The sequence below is a fragment of the Ascaphus truei genome, chromosome 1, assembly GCF_040206685.1.
Source record: "Ascaphus truei isolate aAscTru1 chromosome 1, aAscTru1.hap1, whole genome shotgun sequence".
NCBI classification, from domain to species: domain Eukaryota; kingdom Metazoa; phylum Chordata; class Amphibia; order Anura; family Ascaphidae; genus Ascaphus; species Ascaphus truei.
This window is the reverse complement of record NC_134483.1, coordinates 30,090,364-30,113,508: the sequence shown is the minus strand read 5'-3', so window position 1 is coordinate 30,113,508 and position 23,145 is coordinate 30,090,364. Positions and strand designations below refer to the sequence as shown.

At 40.6% G+C, this 23,145-nt stretch overlaps 1 protein-coding gene across 11 annotated transcripts in view; it reads right to left on the bottom strand.

Moving 5' to 3' along the window:
• Nucleotides 1-23,145, bottom strand: part of SLC14A1 (solute carrier family 14 member 1 (Kidd blood group)) — a 51,203-nt gene that overhangs the window by 9,623 nt on the left and 18,435 nt on the right. For 8 of the 11 annotated variants that reach the window (XM_075585400.1, XM_075585383.1, XM_075585374.1 and 5 more), the window contains 7 exons: nt 17,262-17,433; nt 13,300-13,489; nt 12,872-13,000; nt 8,882-9,074; nt 7,287-7,434; nt 6,864-6,953; nt 529-663 (listed from right to left, as the gene is read on the bottom strand). In XM_075585400.1, coding sequence (XP_075441515.1) covers nt 529-663; nt 6,864-6,953; nt 7,287-7,434; nt 8,882-9,074; nt 12,872-13,000; nt 13,300-13,489; nt 17,262-17,433 — 1,057 coding nt within the window. Of the gene's footprint in view, nt 1-528; nt 664-6,863; nt 6,954-7,286; nt 7,435-8,881; nt 9,075-12,871; nt 13,001-13,299; nt 13,490-14,734; nt 14,833-17,261; nt 17,434-23,145 lie in introns of those variants that run through there. The other 3 variants (XM_075585437.1, XM_075585391.1, XM_075585420.1) reach the window with 3 other exon arrangements.

Genomic DNA, 23,145 nt, shown 5'->3' with positions numbered 1-23,145 from the left:
TGCACAGCATATGTTACATCTATGAGAGCACAGCAATAAATGCAGTTATAACGAGACCGCACACTCTGAAAATGTTATGGAGATGACCATGTTAATGGATGATGAGTTCATCCTACATATGTTATGTAATTCTCCTTAACCCTATTGCTGACAGAAGCGTCTTCATTGCAAATGGGTTACACATTTTAGCGAAAAACAAGCAAATAAAACCTGGTCTTTAAGTTGTGTTGAGTGTTGCGAGTGGGGGAAAGGGTCGGTTATGGCTGCCACACTTGACTTTTCTGTCACGTACTCACAGTGCAGTCAGATTGCTTATTTTACAAGAAACCTCATAGGATTTACAGTTTACATGTAAGTACTATAGGGGGATTTACTAAGGGTCAATAAACACATGGCGAGGAAAGAATTGTATAATTCATGCTTTTCTTCCTCACCTCACCTCTCTTATCTTTTTTTTACATTTTTTAACACGAAAACCCATGATTATGGAATAGCCCTTCTACAGGATCTTGTACAAAAAGGACGTACCACATGAAACAGCAAGTAGATGAGTCTGCCAAGTGAGAGCATAAAACATGCCCCCGACTGCAATACACGCAAGGACAGAATTGTAGCCCCACAATCCAAAGTATATTGTATGAAAAGGTGTTGCGATACTTAGTCCTGAAAGACAAAGACAGAGAGTTTCACTGTTTATCCAAGCAATTCACTCTTTGCTTTTGCACTTTTAATTGGAAAGGTCAACAATTCAAATGATGTTTTATTTGACCTACAACATCATGATCTATAAAAGAAACCTTCACTTTTAACCTCTTGGAGAACGTGTATTAAAGGTCTGGTGCACTTTTAATCCTGAGCAGGGCCACTGAGAGGAGGGGAGATCTGAGACAACTTTTCTGGGCCTGGTAGCTGCGGGGGGCCTGGTATAGTTCCCATTGGCCAATTTGAATTTCCCTCTCGCCGGGTACCTGAGCCCCTCGATACGCCCCCCTCCTCTGATGAGTGCAACAAGCCAAGCCTCCCGCTTGTGAGTGGTGGTTGCACTACGATCCTTGCGCTGGTTGGTCGGCAGTCCCTGTTCCATGTTAGACATAGGAAGGTCTATGTAAGGGGACTGCCCAATCAAAGAACCAGACCATCTTGACTATTCCTAGGCTTGGTCCGGAGAAGAAGAGGTGGGCTTTTCAAAGGTGCTTTGCTCACAATAGCAAAGCACTAGGCATTGAGGTGCCAGAGAAGCCTAGCCAAGCTGAGGACAAGTTCTAGGGATGCAGCCGAAGACCCGGCCAGCGGGGAAAGCCAGGTACCTATCCCGTAGATAATACCGTGGTGTTCCTGGACATGGAGCGGACAGGGTAAGCCTTCCTGAAGCAGGCACCCTGCACCTAATGAGACTAGAGACTCCCCCCAGACATCCAGCTAAGTGTGTATTCCCCTGTTTTTGTGTTACATTGTATGCCTGCTGGTTTTACCAGAATAAATCCCATTTTATTTCCCTACTGTGTACTGCCTAGTGAATTGAACCCTTAAGCTTAAGGTGTTAAAAGTACTGGTCTCCCGTGACAATGACTATTGAACACTTGAGACTCATTTTAAGCTAATGTACGCCTCACTTAAACTGATTTCACAGTTATTTAGCAACCCTCAAAATATATTTCACTGTGCCAAGAGAGCTAGCTCTCCAGCTCGCTCTCCAGCTCGCTCTCCAGCTCGCTCTCCAGCTCGCTCTCCAGCTCGCTCTCCAGCAACTGTTGCTCTCTTGGCACAGTGAAAGATATTTTGTGGATTACTAAATAAATTTGGGGGACATTAAATCCAAGTTCTCTTAGTCACAATAAAGGATAGGTAGTGGTATGTTTAATGTTCATCAGCATATCCTTTGTCCCTTTTTGTATGCACTGTATCTAACACAGAAGAGAGTATACACGGCTCAACCGCAATTGAAATGTGGAGATATAATTATAGTGCCCCAAATACATCTCAATAAGAAGGTGCAAGGGTGCTACCTATGCAAATAAGGTGAATATTGACAGCAAAAAGGAGAGACTGTGATAGAGGTCAGAGACCATCCCAGAAGATTTGCGTTGAAGGTGCACACCTGGGCAATTAGAACGTAACTTTTAATAAGTACAGTAAAATTAAAATAGGATTGCAAATAATAAGTGAAGTGGTGCACTTGTGCAATATACTTTATTAAATGTGGCAAAAAAGTTTAAAAAAAAAAACAGGAAAAGGTGGAGATCTCAGGTTATCCAATGGCAAATACATACTGGCTAATAAGTCTGTGTTAATACACTGTGACCAGCTAGGTAAGTAATCCGTATGCCAATTATTTTAATAGGAGCAGAGACAAAGATATAAAAAGTATGTTCTCCCTACCTACCAATTAGACTGTAAGCTCCTTGGGACAGGGACTCCTCTTCCTTAATGTTACTTTTATGTCTAAAGCACTTATTCCCATGACCTGTTATTTATATTATCTGTTATTTATTTGATTACCATGTGTATTACTACTGTGAAGCGCTATGTACATTAATGGCGCTATATAAATAAAGACATACAATACAATACAATACACCCTTTGTCTAGGAACATACTAGATTCAAGAGAGGCGTAATCAAATACCCAGTTAACCTAAGTAAATATTCTGTTTGCCAATTAAATCTCTAAACACAAAGGCAAAGATGCAGCATATAGCTTAAATAAGCATAGGCAACACAAGACTACATTTACCTAGATTGATTACGAGTTTCAAAGAGCGTGTGAATATATAGCTTGTTTTCCAAATGATTTATGGGGGCACACATAAAGATATAGCCTTAGGGTAAAGAAAACCAAACCAACCATCTCCTTGCTAAGTGTGTCACTGAAATCAGTGGGTGCGGTGGCTGCCTCTCTCAAACTGGACTAGTATCAGTGTGTAACAATGTAGCTAGCAATTGCCTGTTTAACTAATATTGCCAATGCCAGTAAGGTCGCGATGAAAAATTAGACAAAATCACTAATCTTTCCCTTGCCCTAGCAACATATTATCCCTCTCTGCCTCTTACTGAGCACTTCCTGATTATGACGTCAGGGGCAGAGTAACCGAATGTAGGGCGATCGAGCCTTAAGTAGTGTCTCGTAACCATGGAATGGTCAAGAGACTACTGGTAACCAATAGAAAACCTCCTGCTGCACTCTATGGGATTTAGCCATTGCAGCAAACTACAGTACAACTGTAAGTTAAAACTTAACTGACGTGAGCACAAGTGTGTTGAACAGATAGATTGCTCTATGTCAATTACAATGTCATCACAGTGGAATAGAATTCATCATTTACTTCAGTAAAATGTCTTGATTTGTATGTTGTTTCATTGAATAAAGGCTAGGAGGAGTTAGTTACACAGGATCAAGACCACTATTGAATAGGGTCAACCAAGGACTATATCACTATTATAATGGATTCTGTGCCATATCTTATTTCCATATAGAGTCCTGATTTCATCGTGTTTAGATGGGGAATTCTGGAAAATGTCGTCTCATATCAAATGAAAGGTGTATAGGAAAAACATTTATTGAGGCCAAATGGATTGAGGGGTTTGAGATTATATATCCACTCAGATTATTTCCTAGGTACGTAAACCATTGTCCATATTGCCACCTCTCATTGTGCTTGAGAGGTGATCTATGCCTCAGAAAGTGAGGTTGCCTTTGTCACCTTGATGTAATTGATTAACATGTCTGGACACTGGTGTGTCTTGCTCATTAATGATGGAATTTATGAGCTCGAGAACATGTCTCCTTAGTTCAATAATGGTCTTGCCTACATACATGTGGCCACACTTGCAAGAAATAATATATACTGTATAGCATTATTAGTCCTGCAATTTATGAAGTGTTTTTTCATAAATGAACTGATGTGTTCATTGTTAGAGAACTTTTTGGTTGGTTGCGTGTCTACAGGTTTTGCACTTGTTGCATCTAAAGAATCCTTTGCGTGTGGACCTTAACAAACATGTATTGGGTTTGCGTGAAAAATGACTATGAACAAGTACAGTACATCACGAAGATTCTGAGATCATATTCAATATAGTCTGGTCAGAATATTTTAATATATATCAATTAAATAGTTATTTTAACTCACCAATTATGCAATACATAAAGGACCAGAATCATTGTCTCTATTTGCTTATCTTATTGTGCAAGGGTACTTTCCCATATACAGACACTGATTGCACGATATAGGGACTTATCCATTTGGATCCATCGGTGTTTTCAATCCGTTGTTCATTATTCTGGTAAAACCAGCAGGCACACAAAGTAACACAAAAACAGGGAAAATACACAACTAGGTGCAGGGTGGCTGCTTCAGGAAGGCTTACTCTGTCCGCTCTACGTCCACGAACACCACAGTACTATCTATGGGATAGATACCTGGCTTTCCCCGCTGGCCGGGTGTTTGTTCGATTGTAGAACTTGGCTGCATATCTAGAACTTGTCCGTAGCTTGGCTAAGCTTCTCCGGCACCTCAATCCTGAGTGCTTTGCTATTGCGAGCAAAGCACCTTTGAAAAGCCCACCTCTGCTTCACCGGACCAAGCCTAGAAAGTCTGAAATCTCTCTTACTCTGATCGGGCAGTCCCCTTACATAGACCTTGGTGTCCATTGCCTAACCTGGAACAGGGAATGGCAGCCAATCAGAGTAGGGATCGTAGTGCAACATCCATTCACCAGTTGGAGGCTCGGCTTCTTGTCCCAGTCAGAAGACAGGGCGTACCAAGGGGCACAGGTAGTCGGTGAGCGGGAAACTCAAACTGGCCAATAGGAACTGTGCGTATGAGCAATGGCTTCCCTTTGCCAGCCCCTTACCTCCCGCTGTGTAGGTTACACAGTGTCTGAGAGAACAAAGAGTTTCCCCCATGGGTAGCCTTGTCACTAAACCAGGTTCTTTTCCCTTCCCCGCTCAACCAGATGTCCCGACACCTCGCTACTCCCATCGTCCCCTTTGACCCACTATCTCTATGCAGGCATCCCGGCTAATCAAATTACCGGGGCTGCCTCAATAGAGATGAATACCCATTTTCAGGATATCACATTTCAACAACTTGGGCTCGGAAACTTGGGTGGTAAAACTTGTCCTTGCAGTCAAGTTTTAAAACCAAATTCTAAGAACTTACTGGCTGGGCAATATTTAAAAGGAACAATAACGTTATGAAAATGCATACGAGTACCCGCAACTCAGGAGAGATTCACGGGTAAAATTATGGGACAACCACTAACTTTGTCCAGAATTTTTTTTCATGCATTATAACCTGTTTTGCCCCGCTGTATCCACTGTTAGGGTCCCGTTTCCGAAGTCCCAGTTTTCTACCTAAAACACATAAGAGGTCAAAACACACACACATTGTCCCCAGCTTATACAGTAGGTGTTATAAGCTGCAGGGGAACCACGGTTTTAGGGGTAGCAAACTGAGCTTCACCTTTATTATGAAGGCTGGCTACCCCGTACCGTCACAGTGGCTGTACTTTTTCTAAACATTGTTGTCTGAATAGCTTTGTTAGTATCTTTAAAGATTTTAAGATCATGAAAATAAATTTAGTTTATACTGAAATCTGTGGTTAATTTGAAATTCAAAATATCATCTATTTACCTGAGCCACAGTTCAATGTTCACACTGTACATAGAGTTTTCTATGGAGAACACAGTGTTAGCCTCCGAACAGCCCAGGTACAAGTTGGCATACGTGGAGCGCTGGCTGTGCCCATAGCTGTACCCTGGGTCTGGTGGTAGAACTTCCCATCAAAGAGAAAGTAATTGTGGGTTAGGACATATTGAAAAAAGGTCTAATGTGAATACATTGTAAGCAGTATCCTAATCCACAATTACTTTCTCTTCAATGAGAAGGTCTACCATCAGACCCAGGGTACAGCTATGGGCACAGCCAGCGCTCCTACTTATGCCAACTTGTACCGGGGCTGGTGGGAGGCTAACACTGTTTTCTCCTTGGAATCTTTAAATACACCAACAATCCTATTCAGAAGACAGTGTTTAGAAAAAGCATGGCCACTAATAGCCTTCTTCTGGCCCAAAGGCAACATCGCAGATTGCTTATCGTCAGTATCTCAATGGGTCAGTATCTGAGGCTAATGAGGGATTTCTCCACTGAAGAAGACTTCAAATTAAAAGCTAATGATCTCAAGGAATGGTTCCTCAATCGAGATTACTCTTTGAATACCTTTGAAAGGATTTGTGTGAATGTCCCTTTAAGGATAAGTACGAAATATGTTTTGCTGTTTCTTTTTAATTCTTCTTATAGGGTGTTACCTTTTTTCTTTCGTATCCGATACTTAATTTTCACAGGGCCCTAAATGAATTGCCCACCCATCTTTGCACCCGACCTGTTTTTTACACAGTATCACAGGCATTCCACACAAAGGCATTCATCACCCACCTATGGTGCACTCACGTAGACGCAACAGAATGCTTAACTTTCACCTACTTTTAACAACTGTAAAAACATAGATTCCTCATACTCTACATCCCTATTTCAAGGACAGGCTATTTCTACTGTACATAACAGAATATTAGCCAGTGCATATTTGCCATTGGATAACCTGAGCTCACCACCTTATCCTGGTTTTTAACTTTTTGACACAATTAATAAAGTATATTGCACGAGTGCACAACGTCACATATTTTTTGCCATCCTATTTTAATTTTACTTATTAAAACTTATGTTCTAATTATCCAGGTGTGCACCTTAAACACGAATCTTCTGGGATGGTCTGTGACCTCTATCACAGTTTCTCCTTTTCTTTGTCAATATGTATCGAACACCAAGTCAACTGTTGCAAAACCAAAGGGCTGTGGCTTTGTCTCACCCCTCTTGTGCTCAAAGTTCTGTCTTGAAGAAGTTGTGATAATGTACATTTGATGATAATGTGCTCGGGAATTGCTTCCATCATGGTTTTCTGTAGCAACAACCCATGAATGAGTAATGCAGAGCTAGGCACATTATAACATTACTATAAGTCATTTGTCACTTAATATAATTTTGATGATTTTTTTTTTTAAAGTAGAGGTTTTGTTAAGAAAAGCAGGGGTTTCATTTAGAAGCAAATGTAATAACTGCATTGGAGTAGTGTTTTATTATTATGTGGTAGGAGCCTTATGACATTTTTAAAAATGTATGCCGCATTTCTATCCTGCCCAAATAGTGTTATTTCAAATAAAAATTAGGCTTTTATGTGTGTTTAATTGTTGTAATGTATAAACATTTGTAAGGCATGTTATTAAGATTTTACCTGCTATCATTCCCACAGTTGAACCTATTGCAGCATGCAAGCATATAATGGGGGAAGACACGAACAGCGATATCAAGAACAGTCCTCCTGTCCATGCATTGTCACAGCCATAAACCTGGCCAACTCCGGCTGGAATAGCCTGCAGCAACTGCAAAGAAAACATGAACAAAACAATGCAACACACTGAAAATGTCACTTTTTGGTTACCATGAAAAAGCACACCTGTTACATGCAGTTTCGTCTAAGAAATGTTGATACTTGACTGACAAATTGGCCTACTCAATCTACACTGAGAAGGGAGTGGAGGGATTACATAGCTGCTGTCAATGATGGCTCATGTTATCGAAGGTGCCTTAACTGTTCCTGATTGGTACTGTTACTGCACGAATCCTACTGATTCTTGAAGAGAGAAAGTAAGGAATGATCATAGAAAAGTGCCTTGATTCATTACTCTGAACAACTGGTTAATGTCACTACAGAGCCAAAGGGCTGAGTATTATAGCTTCATATGTATACAGTATATCAGTATCACAGAACGCAATGTTACAGTCAATTTTCTACACAGTTGGGAAATTACTATTTATGGGATGATAAAATTATGTAAGACAATCCAACTGAAGAAGAAAAACACTTGTTCACATTTTCTTTAGTCTTTTCACTGTTTAATAAAACTGTCACAACCTCTTAAAACACAGGTACTTCTGCACGTCCTGTGCATGTAACAGAATTTTTTTACCAGTCTGAACCAATTTTAGTTTATAATTTAATAAATTTATAAATAAAACAGTATGTTAAGGCAGCACTCTCACACCCGAAGTGTAACACTGACAAGAAAACAGTGCATCTTCTGCAGTAGTTCCCACTGAGCAAATCCACTGTTGTCATCTCATCAACAGTGCCCTGTTCATCATCAATTAAGCCCCTCGCTGCTAGTGGTGGTGCTTAAATATAAGAGCTATTCTGGCGAAGCCAATCAGCAAGGCTCACTACATGTATCATAGGGATGTATCACCTTTTTAATGTCAGACAGTTTTGTCAGGAACTGGGGGTATCCTAGTGATAACAAAATAGCAGTTCTGCTATTGTTATAGTATCCACATCAAGGCAAGTACGACAAATAATTCTTATAGTGCAAATTGGCTAAAGCACTCTTACAGCAATGTAGAACAATGAATAATGTCGACAACATTCTGTTTTGAGATTTTAATTATGAAACGCCTAAATTTGATAACGTTTCAGCGACCAAGGTCAATTTACAATGGATCACTGTAGTGGAAACTTTTTTTTATCTGATTTTTAAAAACCTGCACATTGACTACCCACTATCCACTGTACAGTCTATGCAAAGGGATTCACTTTTACCATCTGGCGGATACACGCAGAACTGCACCCAAACAAAATCAGAATCTAGGTAATCAAGGAAATCAACAACGGTAAACAGGTTTCATTGACAGCCTTCCCGGAAGATTAACGAGTGAATGCTGCGTGGAATACAGCAAACTTTACTAAAACTGCTCTGAGAAATGATCGGATAACGGCCGCTGCATCTGTAGCATTAAAGTGCATTATATGTGATTTATCAAATAAATACATACCAGGGGTATTTTGACATCAGACCAGGTTATGTTTGGGACTGTGTTGATTGGCTCAATTGACACAGTGGGGAAGAATACATTGTAGTGTCCAGTGGCAGCTATATGCAGACAGACCGCAATGTTAAAAGGCAATGTAAAAACAGGCAGGTCCCATTTACTGAAGATAGAGGCCAAGGCACTGGATAGAATTGGACTGAAGAGGATAAAGAAGAGGATTACATGTTTAATAAATACTACATGGAGATATTAATATCATGTGCCACATACATTTGTGATGTGATAACAGTTCTATGATTTAAAAGTGCAATTTATTTCTTAAAATGTAACTTAGAAAAACACAGGAAAGTATTTTTTTATTTTCCCATTATAAATCATACAATATACTTTTAATTATTAGGTAACAAAACATTATTACCCATAACTAAAAATATTGAATAAAAAAAATATGATTATCTGTAAGTAGCTTAAAATTTTTGTTGAAACAACAATAGAAAAATGTAGCAACTGATGCACCCTTGAAGAATATATCATTTAGATACATAAACGATACCTTCCGGAATAATACACTTAGGGGATATCAATATCTAACCAGTATTTGCTAAATTATTAGACTAACAGCATGTTTAGAAAAAGAAATTGCACTGGTGAAAACACCCGGAGTGCAAGATGGGTGCGCTAATAATACACAGACTCCTTTAAACCGTAGATACCAGGGATGGGGTGTAGCAAAGGAGGGATCCTCCAGAGCGCATAAATCACAATTGAATAAGGATGATGAGAGTATTAGACAATACAGTTGCTTACAATCCTAATGTGCAAAATGAGCAATATAAAAAAAAAACGTATGTAGGGAAATTAAAATCACATCTTAAAGATACCAAACATCTCCTTGAAACTGTGAACAATATCACATGGGAGAATGAATACATAAGGGTAACTTGTGATGCAGCATCGCTCTACACATGTATTGAGAATTCCAAAGGAAAAGAGGCTGTAGGATTCTTTTTGGAGAAAGATACGACACAAGATACGGAACAAAATAAATTTATTTTAGATTGTATCGATTTTATCTTAAAAACAATTATTTTTTTATTTGAGAATGCTTTTTATTTACAACTGTGCGGAACGGCAATGGGGACGAAGTTTTCCCCCAGTTTTGCGAATCTATATATGGGATACTGGGAGGAGAATTTTATTTGGTCCAACAATCCATTTTTAAAAGATTTGGTTTTATATAAGCGTTTTATTGATGATCTGAATTTTATATGGAAAGGAGGGGAGGAGAAACTTGTAGATTTTATGAAGTATATATCAGATAATAATCTCAACCTCAAATTCACTCACGAATCTAGTGCAGTTTCAATTAACTTTTTAGATTTAATACTTTTTAATGAAGATGAAAGAATTTTAACCAAGACCTTTTTTAAAAAGGTAGACTGTAATAGCTCTCTGGATTTTAAAAGTAACCACTTGAAATCTTGGAAGACCAACATACCGTATGGTCAATTTTTAAGGCTTTAACGGAACTGCACACGTGAAAGTGATTTTAAAGATCAGGCAAAAACTCTGCTCACTAAATTTTCTGAAAAGTGGTATGATAAAAGATTGTCCGAAAAAGCACTTTTAAAGCTGATCTGAGGGATCGTACCAGCCTCCTACATAGTGAGAATTCCAACAGCGAGAAAAAGGGCAATATGGGGAATTCGAACAATAATTGTCTGTTTATTACAAAACACAACCGAGGTGCCCAAAAGATTCGAGATATAATAGGAAAACATTGGAAAATCCTTACCACTGATCCACTTTTGAAAAATACGATGTCAAAGAGACCCGATATTGTCTTTAAGAAAGCTAAAAGTATTAAAAACATTGTGGCTCCCACTGCTTTGCGCTCCCTAAAGGTTGATAATCTATGGGTCATACCAGCTAAAGGGGACTGGCTACAGGGCCCCCCGCCTGGCTGCTATAAGTGTGGACACAATAAATGTTTAACATGTCCACATATTACTAATAAACTAAAAGAATTTAAAACAAATACAACCAATGAAAAATTCAAAATTGAGAGCTTCATAAACTGTAATACTCCCTATGTGGTATATCTCTTGGCGTGTGCCTGTGGTAAACAATATATAGGTCGCACAAAGAGACCACTTAAGGAAAGGTTTAGGGAACATAAGCGGAATATTGTAAAGGGTTTCACAGGGCATGGAGTGTCAAGACATTTTTTAAATAAACATAACAAAGATCCAGCAAGTCTTTTAATCACAGGGATTGAACAAATAAGAATGGGTTCCCTTCGAGGAGATAGGTTGGGTAAACTTAGACGACAGGAAACTTATTGGATTTTTAAATTGAAAACAATGGCTCCAGACGGTCTTAATGAAGATCTGGATCTCCTTGCTTTCCAATAAACAGACATTTTCTGAAATGAAATTGTCTATTTTCCCACCCATAGCTCCAATAGGTTCACTGTCATTTTTATCTTTATTTTTATTTGTATTTATATGCATTCTCCCTCGTCTGTGTTTGATACTCTACCTGTATGTACATAATCAATATTGTGTGCCCTATAGACATACATGTTTTCTATATCTCATCTCCATCTACCAACTTGTGCTGTTCACCCATTGAGTATTATAGGTTTTTCCTATGAGTCCCCTGTATTCTTGCCAACACTTAGGGTCCCTTATACCCTAGGAATTTGTAACGTTATTAACCCATCCAGAATCTAGGAGGTTAATTCAGAGATCCAGTTATCAGGATATCTGATCCTTTTCTCTGTCACTCTGTAACCTCCCTAAGAGTTCATAATTATACATTTATAATTAAATTACATACAAGATATAATTCTGTTTGAAAATTAAGTTCCATACATCTTGAATGAATTATTCCTGTATATAGTAATATCTATTTAACTTTTAAATGTAATTTTAACAATTTTATATAAACATGTATATGTTTTTTAATAACATGTATAATATGTTTTTAATACTTTATAACACTGTTTAATAATTTTTCATTCCCATTTTTACATTTTACATTTGTTATACAATTGCTTCTAATAACCACTGATAACCTCCCCCACCCACCCCTTAGATGCAGACTAGTGAGAGCAGACAACGACCAAAGCAATTAACTAATCAATTGGTTCTATTTGAACCTGAGCTGCTCTGCACAATGTGTGTATATATAGGGAGGTAGGGGGAGGTGCATCCCTATCCCTGATGAAGTCACATCACGTGATGAAATGCGTAGGAGGAGCCAGCATTGAGTCCAGTGTACAAAGTGACAGAGGAAGCCGTGAGGTGAATATCCTGCTGCCTGCTGCTGATTAGGCTGACCAGCCTGCTGCCTGTCCTTACCGGAATCTAGTGACTGTGGAAGTCTAACCGGAGGGGTAAGCCTGTAGACACCCAGGACTGTACATCTGACGGCGCATGCCAAGGAGACCCACAACCCCCGCTTACTCACGGAGGAAGTGAGTCCCAACAGTGTATGCGCCCGATCCAACCCTGAAGCAGGAACTATCTGGTGTTAACCCCAGAGAGGAAAGACTTTGCAGGAACTGACAGCCAACAGCTGCAATCCAGACAGCATCCACCCAAATAGGCAATATCTCTGTCCTTTTACACACTATTATCAGTTCCTTTATTGAACTGATCATTATAGCAATTCTATTTATATCAGAACTGCATTTATTCTATGTGGTTGTTTAGTTAGTGTCTATACACTAGTGTAAATTATGTGCAATTTTCATGTTTATATGGTCTTCATAGGTTAATATAAAGTTGAATTTACTTGTTACTGCGCCTCCACTTAATTTATTTTCCTAACAGCATGTTTACCCTTTTAAGGTTTTTATAGTTCTAACTATGCAGTTTACAGTATACATCTTTAGATTAAATGGGCACAAAATATAAAGGAAGTAGCCTGTTCTAATACTACTGTGTTTTCACAGCTTGGATAGAAAGTGCAATGAACGTGACTTACCAGGTTATTGACATGATAGCAACTGGAAGAAGAAGCCACCAGTACCAATCTCCCTTGTCAGAAAAGACTGCCATGAGCAAGCCCACTAAGATGCCGTTGTAACCATAAAGTCCTGCTTCTATAGCTGATCTGTGGGGGAACAGAACCCAGAGGAAAGGGATTTTACTATTTGTTACAGTATTTCAGTGCAGAATTATAAGAGTAAATATGAAGATATGTAGATCTAATGAAATGGGACACATTTGCATAGAATCAAATATATACAAGCTAATACTGACTACAGTATTACTGAAAACGATACCATCTCCTTGTGATCTACTTGTATGATGTGTAACAATACTGCACATAATGTTTCAGTTATAGTGTATGAATTACTACTTTCAATGATGGCTTGCTTTGTATTTTTAAACATTGTTTGAAGAAATTACCTTTCCTGGCTGAGAACAAGAGCTGTGAAGGTGGATACCACTGTTCCCAAGCAGCCTGCTATTGCCCACCATGGGTTCTGGAGAAAGAGTCCAGCAATGATAATCAGTCCACTGAGAGGATTGCTCACAAACATCACCTGGGATGTTCCACGTAGAACCCAGTCAATGAATTGGAATGGGATGGGTTTATCTGAAAAAGATCACAACAGTGTTCTCTTATGTTGCAGCGTCAGTGTGCAGACTATTCTGTATTGTAAAAATAAGCAGGTGTAATGAATTCTGACTTAGGGCGTAATTCTATATAGTCCACAGCGGCCATTCCGTTGACTTCAATAGGGATCTTCGCCGAAAATGGCTGCTTTGCACAATATAGAATAAGGCCCTTACAATGCAAGTTTTGTACCCACTACTCCTGCCTTGCAAGCTGGGCATTAGCCATGAGGGAAGTACCCTGAGCCAGAGACCCTTTAGAAACCCGGATTTGGCTACTGAAACGATGAATTACCGGCACTAATTAAGGAAAAAAGTAAACGGTATGTAAAACAAGGTAAGAATCTTTTAATAAATGGAAAAAACCCACAAGAATAATTACATCACAAAGTTAATGATAATCAAAAAGTTATACAACATTCACAGAAAGTTCCCATCAGCCAATGGAAAAAAATCAATGTTACAGAGAACAAGTAAAATCCTCAGAGCTCGACCTAACCAGTGTATCTCAATGAAAGATCACGGGGTGGACAAATGCACACGGAACCCATCTAATTTATCTCAGACTAACACCTACTGCTAAGGCGGCAGCCCGAGTCCTATACATTACCCCACATGTGGCTGTTAGTTCAGACAAAGGGAGGCAGACTACAGTAATTTTTATAGTACAACAGTGTTTATAAAGAAATCAGCAATAGATACTCTACTCAGCAGAAGGATCATTCAATGCATTCACATTACATAGGAACATAATACTCCCCACTAAGCACTGTACAGGTGTGTGTCAGTGTCTTTTCCTGTGGCCATCCACTTCTGGGTATAAAGGCCTGTGTAATGGTGCCTGCACACTGTTGGAGCTCTTATTTACTGTATTAGTGGGGAAGGCCTATACTTCACAAATGCTTTGATACCCATGTACTTGGCTTCAGATTAGGATCCCTTCTTTTCCACCGCCTATCTCCTGATGCTATGCAGATGTCTCTCCATTGGGCTTCCACTCTCCTGATCAACCTACAAGGTCCCTTTAACCAGCGTCTGCTAACTAATGTGGATTGCAGTCTGGGTCTTAACCACCACCGGTCAGTCATGAAATCCCTCAGGATCCAGAAGCTCTGCCCCTGCTTGCGCTGCCAGGGACTCTTAAAGATCTCCTCCCTTAGTCCCTCTTCTCCAGAGTCTAATCTCATTGGCTGACGCCATGTCCATCACATCACATCCTACTGACCTGGAAGTGGCTCCTTGATGCAGCACAGCATGCTACAGTAGGAGTTGTAGTTTCCTATTGCAGGCAGGGGGCACTGTGTGTTTATCAGCTGCATACATCTTACCAGGGATTACACACAAAATAAGTGATAATAGTAAAAAAAGTACAGCATATACAATAATGTATACATTCTGTAGTTGTAATACAGTACTATCATAACAGACAGAGAATGCAGGAGATAGTAAAAAATAATCTCAAAGAGTATTATTTATTTATTTAATTATTTATTTATAAAATGTTTTACCAGGAAGTAATACATTGAGAGTTACCTCTCGTTTTCAGGTATGTCCTGGGCATAGAGTTATGGTGACAAATAATTCATGGTTACAAATACATAGTTACAGGGTATACATTATATACAAGACATTGCATGCACAATATAATATATTATAGCTGTATCTAACAGTTACAGACCAGATTAAAATGTGAGACAGCTTTAGTTTTGAAAGAACTTAGATTGGTGGTGGCTGTGAGAGACTCTGGTAGATTGTTCCAGTTTTGGGGTGCACGGTTAGAGAAGGAGGAGCGGTTGGCTACTTTGCTGAACCTTGGAACCATGAACAGTCTTTTGGAGTCAGATCTCAGATGATAAGTGCTGCATGTGGTAGGGGTGAGGAGCTGTTCAGATAGATGCGTAGCTTGTCCAGAAAGTATTTGAAGAAAGATAGGAAAGATGAACTTTGCGCCTAGACTCAAGTGATGACCTATCTAGTTCTTTGAGCATTTCGCAGTGATGTGTGTTGTAGTTGCATTGGAGAACAAAACGGTATATTGAATTGTAGAGGGTGTCAAGTTTGCTAAGGTCGGTTTGGGGTGCCTAGCCGTATACAATGTTCCCATAGTCGATAATTCACATTAGAATCTGCTGTGCGATATGTTTACTGGCCAGCAGATTTAGGGAGGATTTGTTCCTATAAAGTACACCTAATGTGGCATAGGTTTTGGATGTCAGGGTATCAATGTGCATCCCAAATGGTTAATGGGAGTCAAACCATATGCCCAAGTTTTTAAAACTAGTAACAGGAGTTACGGTGGTATTAGCATTGGTTCTGATCTGGAACTCAGTCATTGGAAGCTTTAAAAATATAGCCTTGGTCCCAAATACTATTGTTACAGCTTTGTCAGTGTTTAAAAACAGTTTGCTTTGGGAAATCCAATTATCAAGTCTCAAAAAGTCAGATTGAAGTACAGCTGAACCCCGTTATAACGCGGTGCTCAGGGTCCATATGATGAGACCGTGTTATAACTGGGATCGCGTTATAACCAGAATTATGAAATGGCCGCCGCTTAAGAACTTAACCGGCATCTTCTGCTCTCTCCTCCCCCTGCTTCATCAGGCTCAATCCACGTGCTTGGCGCACATCTCCTAGTTTTTTTTTTAATAACAGTCAATGCTTTATTGCTAACGGACACACACATACACACACACACATTCCCCCTACACTAATAATGTTAGCATTCCATGCAGGAATCAAACCCATGACCCTTCATACACTAATAGCGATTCTCTACCTGCTACACCAGAGGGTTGGTGTGATGTCATTGACTCTATTATCAAACTTTGTATGCGTGGTGTGTGTGTGTGTGTGTGTCCGTTAGCAATAAAGAATTGAATGTTAAAAAAAACCTTGGAAATGTTTTTAAATTGGGAGCCACGCTCAGACCATGTTATAAGCGGATCCACATTGTAGCGGATCGGTTGAGCTGTATGTGTTCATGTTCGGAGAGGCTAGGACTGTGTACATATAAGATTGTGTCATTTGCATACATGTGTATTGAAGCTCCCTTACAAGCTGTAGGAAGATCATTGATGAAGACTGAGAAGAGTAGGGGCCCCAGAACAGAGCATTGCAGGACACCACAGGTGATATCCAAGGGGTTGGAGTTAGAGCCTGAGATAGACACATGTTGGGATCAACCTGATCAAAACATGATCAACAGTTCAAAAGCCTTTGCAAAATCTAGGAATATTGCACCAGTGAGTTTTCCCAGTCCCATTCCACACTCTATAGTACTTATCATCAATTTCAAAACCCCAAAATAGAGGACAACAAAAAACAGAACACGTTCCTCTTTCAAATAATAAGGGGGGAAAAATGTTTTTGAGCTGAAATGCTGACCTTCTTCTGGCCTATTCCCCCAAACCAGGAGGGTTTCTGGTAATTCCCACATGAAGGAGCATATCAATGAACAAACACCCTAAACAGAGGGTCTATGGAATGGAAAAAATATATTTTCTAATTCCTTAAATAATTAGCCACTTAGAATATAATGCAATCAAGATATAGCAAAGGGCTACAACAATGATATTTTCAGTTTGCAGAATGTATGACACAAGGTCCTCCTGGGTTTCTATGCCTCACGATGCATTTTCTGTAACGGTTTAAGATTGCTGCTTTAAAAAATTCCTCAAATTACAACACAGATAAAAAAAATCCCATTATAAAATGGCTTTACATTTTTTTTTATTTTATGGTTGCTTTCTTACCTTTTATCCAGCCTCCGAACTCCTTCATTTCTCCTGAAATGTAAAGGATTGCAGTGCAAAGGAACCCTACACTTGTAACACCTTCATTGGAACTCTCTGGTTTCTTCTTCTCTTGTATGTCGGACATATTCATTGGAATGTGGCTTTCCATTGTTTTTAATTTTCTCCAATTCTAGATACAAGGGTAAGAGAAAAAAAGAATAGCCACTGTCAGTTTTCTTCTACTGTATATGTTTGCTGTCATAATATGTAATGTAAGTCTTTATTTATGTACATAGCGCTTCACAGTAGTAATACACGTGACAATAATATAAATAACAAATCATACAAATAACAGATCATGGGAATAAATGCTTCAGACATAAAAGTAATATTTCAGAAGAGGAGTCCCTGCTCTGAAGAGCTTACAATCTAATTGGTAGGTGAACGTACAGAGACAGTAGGAGGGCGTTCTGGTAAGTGCGTCTGCAGGGGGCCAAGCTTTATGTATCATGTGTATAGTATTGGCCACGGTGCTACTCATATGTTTCTTGTTTCTTAAGGTGGGTCTTAAAGGTGGATAGAGAGGGAGCTAGTTGGGTATTGAGGGGAAGGGCATTCCAGAGGTGTGGGGCAATCAGTGAGAAAGGTTTAAGGCGGGAGAGGACTTTAGATACAATTGGGGTAGAGAGAAGACATCCTTGAGCAGAACGCAAGAGTCGTGATGGTGCATAGCGAGAAATTAGGGCTGAGATGTAGGGAGGGGCAGAAGAGTGTAAAGCTTTAAAAGTGAGGAGGAGAAATGAGTGCGAGATGTGGGATTTGATAGGAAGCCAGGAGAGGGATTTCAGCACGGGAGATGCTAACACAGATTTAGGAAAGAGTAAAATGATTCTGGCAGCAGCTTATAGGATAGATTGTAGGGGAGACAGGTGAAAGGCAGGAAGGCCAGACAGCAGGAGGTTACAGTAATCGAGACGGGACAGAATGAGGGCCTGAGTCAGAGTTTTAGCAGTCGAGCAACAGAGTAAAGGGCATTCGTTGTAATAATGCGGAGGAAAAAGCATCAGGTTTTAGAAACGTTTTGAATGTGAGAGGAGAATGTGAGAGAGGCGTCGAGTGTGACCCCTAGGCAGCATGCTTGGGCCACTGGGTAGATGATAGTACTGCCAACAATAATATGGAATATAAATGTTTGTATATATATATATATATATATATATATATGCTCTTCTGATAGACACAAATCGACTTACACTGTATACTATGGATTTCGATTTGAACCACACCAGAGGTAAGAGGGGAGCTCGGCTACATATGTACATAAGAAAATAATAGAAGAAAATCCCATGATAGTCTTTTTAATAAATATTTGCAAAGTAGACGTAAAGGGGGTGGTGGGAAGATGAGGTGGACGTAGTTTTGAGGGAGGTTGTTGTTATGGTTACGGCATTAGTGGTGAGGAATCTGATAAAGTTAAATCAGATGAAAGTGGTGCTGTTGGTACTGGTGATGATCCAGCTAAAACTAGTGTAGCCCATGTTCCCCTCCCCCCCCGGTCGCAGACTGGACCTCTAGGGTGTAGTGAGGGCTGGCTAGATGTACTATGGTGGTGCATACCTGCTTGGAACAGGAGGGCCTGAGTCTCCCGCGTTGGTGTGGGGGATGATAGGATCAGGCTTCTGGGGTATATGCCTTCATCTTTAGTGGTGGTGGCGAAACCTAGTAGATAGGTTGGAATCTTCCCAGAGAAAGCCCTGGTCCCAGGGCGAGAGATTCCAATCTCACACACACAGTCTTTTGTATAAAAGCAGCAATGTCTTTATTGTCCTTTTTACAGTGATACAGCACACAGCAGCAGTTCATATGCACCGCAGCAGTTCATATACAGCAGGCTTCCAAATTTAGCTGAACTATTTCTCCACTCCTCTCCTCCAGGCTGTACCCTAGCAAGATGGGCTGTTGGGGCTTCAATACCCCTACCTCCACCCATGGGTAGGCCCTCTGGGTGAGGTTAGATCTCCCCCCTCACCCCACTAGCAGGGTGAGGGGCATTGATCCACCGCACTTAGTGCTATCAGCTCTACTCAGTATGGCTGAATGTCTTCTCTCCTGTTTCCTTGAACTCCAAGACCATGCTCTCTCTGTTTCAGCACTCTCCACTCTCACCACTCCAACAGACTTCACTCTCCAATAGACTCTCACAGACTGAACCCAGACACACACAGGAGAAGCCCACTAAATAGATACAGCCCTGCCCCTCATGATGTCAGCAGGACCTCCCCTCTGTCTCAGGCCTGCCACAGAGTCAGGGGCCTACCTCTATCACTCAAGGCAGGCTTGGTGGGGGGAAAATCCATGATTACTACTGGCGCCTGCCCTTAACAGGGCTTACTCCAGTAGGAGAAGGATAGGTAGCCCACTATTTCTTACAGGGGCTACACTAGTATTCAAAGCCATAACCATAACAGTAACAGCAAGTATAAGCAGAGGGACAATAAAGACACAGTCAATGAATAATATTCACAGCAATCTCACTGCACAAGGCCCACATCCCTGGCCCCGCCCTACTCCTGTCTATCAGTTTAAGTCATCCGACTATATCCCTACACTTAGCTAGTACTTCTGAAACAAAAATAGATAATGTGTGTAAGTATAATATTGAGAATGTTAATAAAACATCGGTTGTACTACAAAAACAATCAGGATTGATCGGACTACCAAGGATCTTTAAATTCCCAGATAGAACACAGAGGTTTAACAAACTGGAGTTTATTTAGCTGAAGCAAATCACACAATATATACAGTACAAACTATACGACATATGACTATGGGACAAAAGGGAACACCTAGTTTTGCTTGATGCCAGGTACTGCCATAGCCAAGATACATCTGCAAGTCCGTTTATTGAGAGAACAAAAAGTGAACAACCCGGTTTGTGCAAAAGTCCAGGAAAGTTAAATAATGCAGTCCACGGGGACAGCTGGGAACGCGTATTCCGTATAGGTACATGGTAATGTTGTAGCTGGCTTACCACCCAGAATCGTCTTAAGGTCGAAACAAAAAAATTATTTTGGCGAGAACAGCACAAAATATATTATTTTTCGTGGAATTAAACAGGTCTAACTCTCAGGACAACTGGGGGCACCTATTCCAGATAAGTGTAGGATAAGGCCGTAGCTGGCTTACCTCCCAGGATCATTAGAGCAGTCTGGTAATAAAAAAGGCTTCTTTTCCTGGAGTGATGTGGTCCTTAAAAGAACAGTATGCTTCCTTCGTAGGGTCTTCCATACATAGCCTGTATGGACACAGGTTTCTGAGCACATGCACTTTTATGGACAAAGAGAGCCAAAGTGTCCTGGGCGAGTGGGCAGTTATACCCTTTCATAATTAGCCGAGTGACTCTCATTCTGGCTGTCAACAAAAGATCTCACACTCGCTCAGCTTCCCAACTGTGAGAGGGGTCTGCACACGACCCAAATTCCTTAGCATCACCACGCCCAACATCACCATACACCCTGGATTACTCAAAAGCCTTGCACTATCTACTGAATGATGGTGGAGAACCCTGAAAACCAGCACTCCAACCACTGCACACTCAAATGGCAAACATCATAAAGTAACAACTTGCAAACAACTACTCAAATTTCTACTCATACTATTACTCTCTTTAGCAGGTGATATTGAACCTAACCAAGGTCCTCCCACTTCATCTCTGCCCCATACCCCTGAGAATACCCCCTTCAAATTCCAAAAAGGTCTATCTCTCACCCATATAAATATCCGGAGTCTGCTGCCCAAACTGGATGAACTAAGGGCATGGTGCCTTATGCATAAACCAAAAGTCATCGTTCAAACAGAAACATGGCTAACCCCTAAAACTCCTGATGCACATATTGCCATTCAGGGATACTCCATTTTTAGGAGAGATAGGTCAAAGAGAGGAGGAGGGGTGTTATTTTATATTGCAGACACCTTACAATTTACACTGTTAAATTGCCCCCCAAGACCAACTTCTTTTGAAATCCTAGTTGGCAGAATCTGCCTCCCTGTCTCTAAGCCCGCCCTGATTGCTGGCATCTACCGCCCCCCTAAAGCCCCTCTACAATCTCTGACTGATATCACCCAGTTTCTTGGCTCCATATCCTCTCTGAATGAGAACAGTGAGCTGCTAGTTCTTGGGGATTTCAACTTCAATTGGCTTGACCCTAAAAACCACAAAATCCACACACAAATCAAGTCGCTTAACCTATCGCAACTCATTTCCCAACCCACACGAACAAACCTGAAATCGCACAACCATTCCTTGGTTGACTGGATTCTCTCCTCAAATCCCAGCAGAATCTAATCCTCTGGCATCCTTCCTGACATTTTCAGTGACCATGCAATAGTGTACTGTGTAAGGAAAATTAAACCGCCCCAATCAAGCCCTAAAGTTCTCCTCACTAGAACATTTAGAAACTTTAACCCACAACAGTTTCTGGCTAACTTTACCAACTGCCCTGGGCACAGAATCAATTTAATTCCTGACCCTGATTCTGCGCTTGACTATTTCCAATCCGAGTTCTTAAAACTCTGTGATACCCATGCTCCACTACGCAGAATAAGGGTACAGGGTGCCCACCTTCCATGGGTTACACCTGACCTTATAGCACTGTACCAGTTCAGGGATGCCTTGTGGAAAAGCCACACAATAACTGGCACTACCAAGGATCTCAATCACTACAGATGCCTGCGGAACATGTGCACAAGACATACAAGGCTCGCAAAAGCACAAAATTACTCTGACAATCTCCTCCAGAACACATCAAACCCAGCTAACTTCTGGAAGGTTAGCAACAACATATTCCAGCCTTCTAACCATCAACAACCAAGTAATATCACTAAGGGCGATATTTCTCTGATAAACCCCACCGACATTGCAAATGCATTCAATGATTACTTTGTGGGGTGTGCTAATAACTTATTAGCAAAACGCAACCCAAACTACAAACCTGAATCTCATTCTGGGAGTACCCCTATAGCCCCACCCCCTCCCAACATTGCCCACAAATTTCAATTCGGCCCAGTATCCGAAGAGGAGATTACACAAACGCTTCTCAAATTAAAACTAAGCAGCCAATGTGGACCTGACTTACTACAATCTAGGTTCCTAAGACTTGGTGCCCCAGCAATTGCCAAACAATTGCTTCCATAGTCAACTCTATACTGTCTGCTGGCCATATCCCTAAGACCTGGAAAGCTGCCAGAGTTGTCCCAATCTCGAAAAGTTGGGACAAAATTACTGTCTCAAACTATAGGCCAATCTCCCTTCTCCCAATCCTATCCAAAGTCATGGAAAAATGTGTCCACTCCCAATTAAGCGATTACTATAACAAGACAAATTTCCCTAGCCAATTCCAATCTGGCTTTTGCCCCAAACACTCTACCGTAACTACCCTGCTAAAAGTTTGCAATGAAATCCAGTGTGGAATGGAACGGGGTCAACTCACTGGTGCAGTATTCCTAGATTTTGCAAAGGCTTTTGATACTGTTGATCATGCTATCCTGCTTAACAAACTCCAGAGCTCTGGAATAGGGAAGCATGCTTTAAACTGGTTTCAGTCCTACCTATCAGGTAGATCCCAACATGTGTCCATCTCTGGCTCTAACTCTAGCCCCTGGATATCACCTGTGGCGTCCCGCAAGGCTCTGTTCTGGGGCCCGTACTCTTCTCAGTGTTCATCAATGATCTTCCCACAGCTTGTCAAGAAGCCTCAATACACATGTATGCAGATGACACAATCATATATGCACACAGCCATAGCCTCTCTGACCTTCAACACATACTTCAGTCTGACTTTTTCAGACTCGAAAACTGGATTTCCCAAAACAAACTATTTTTAAACACTGACAAGACTGTAAC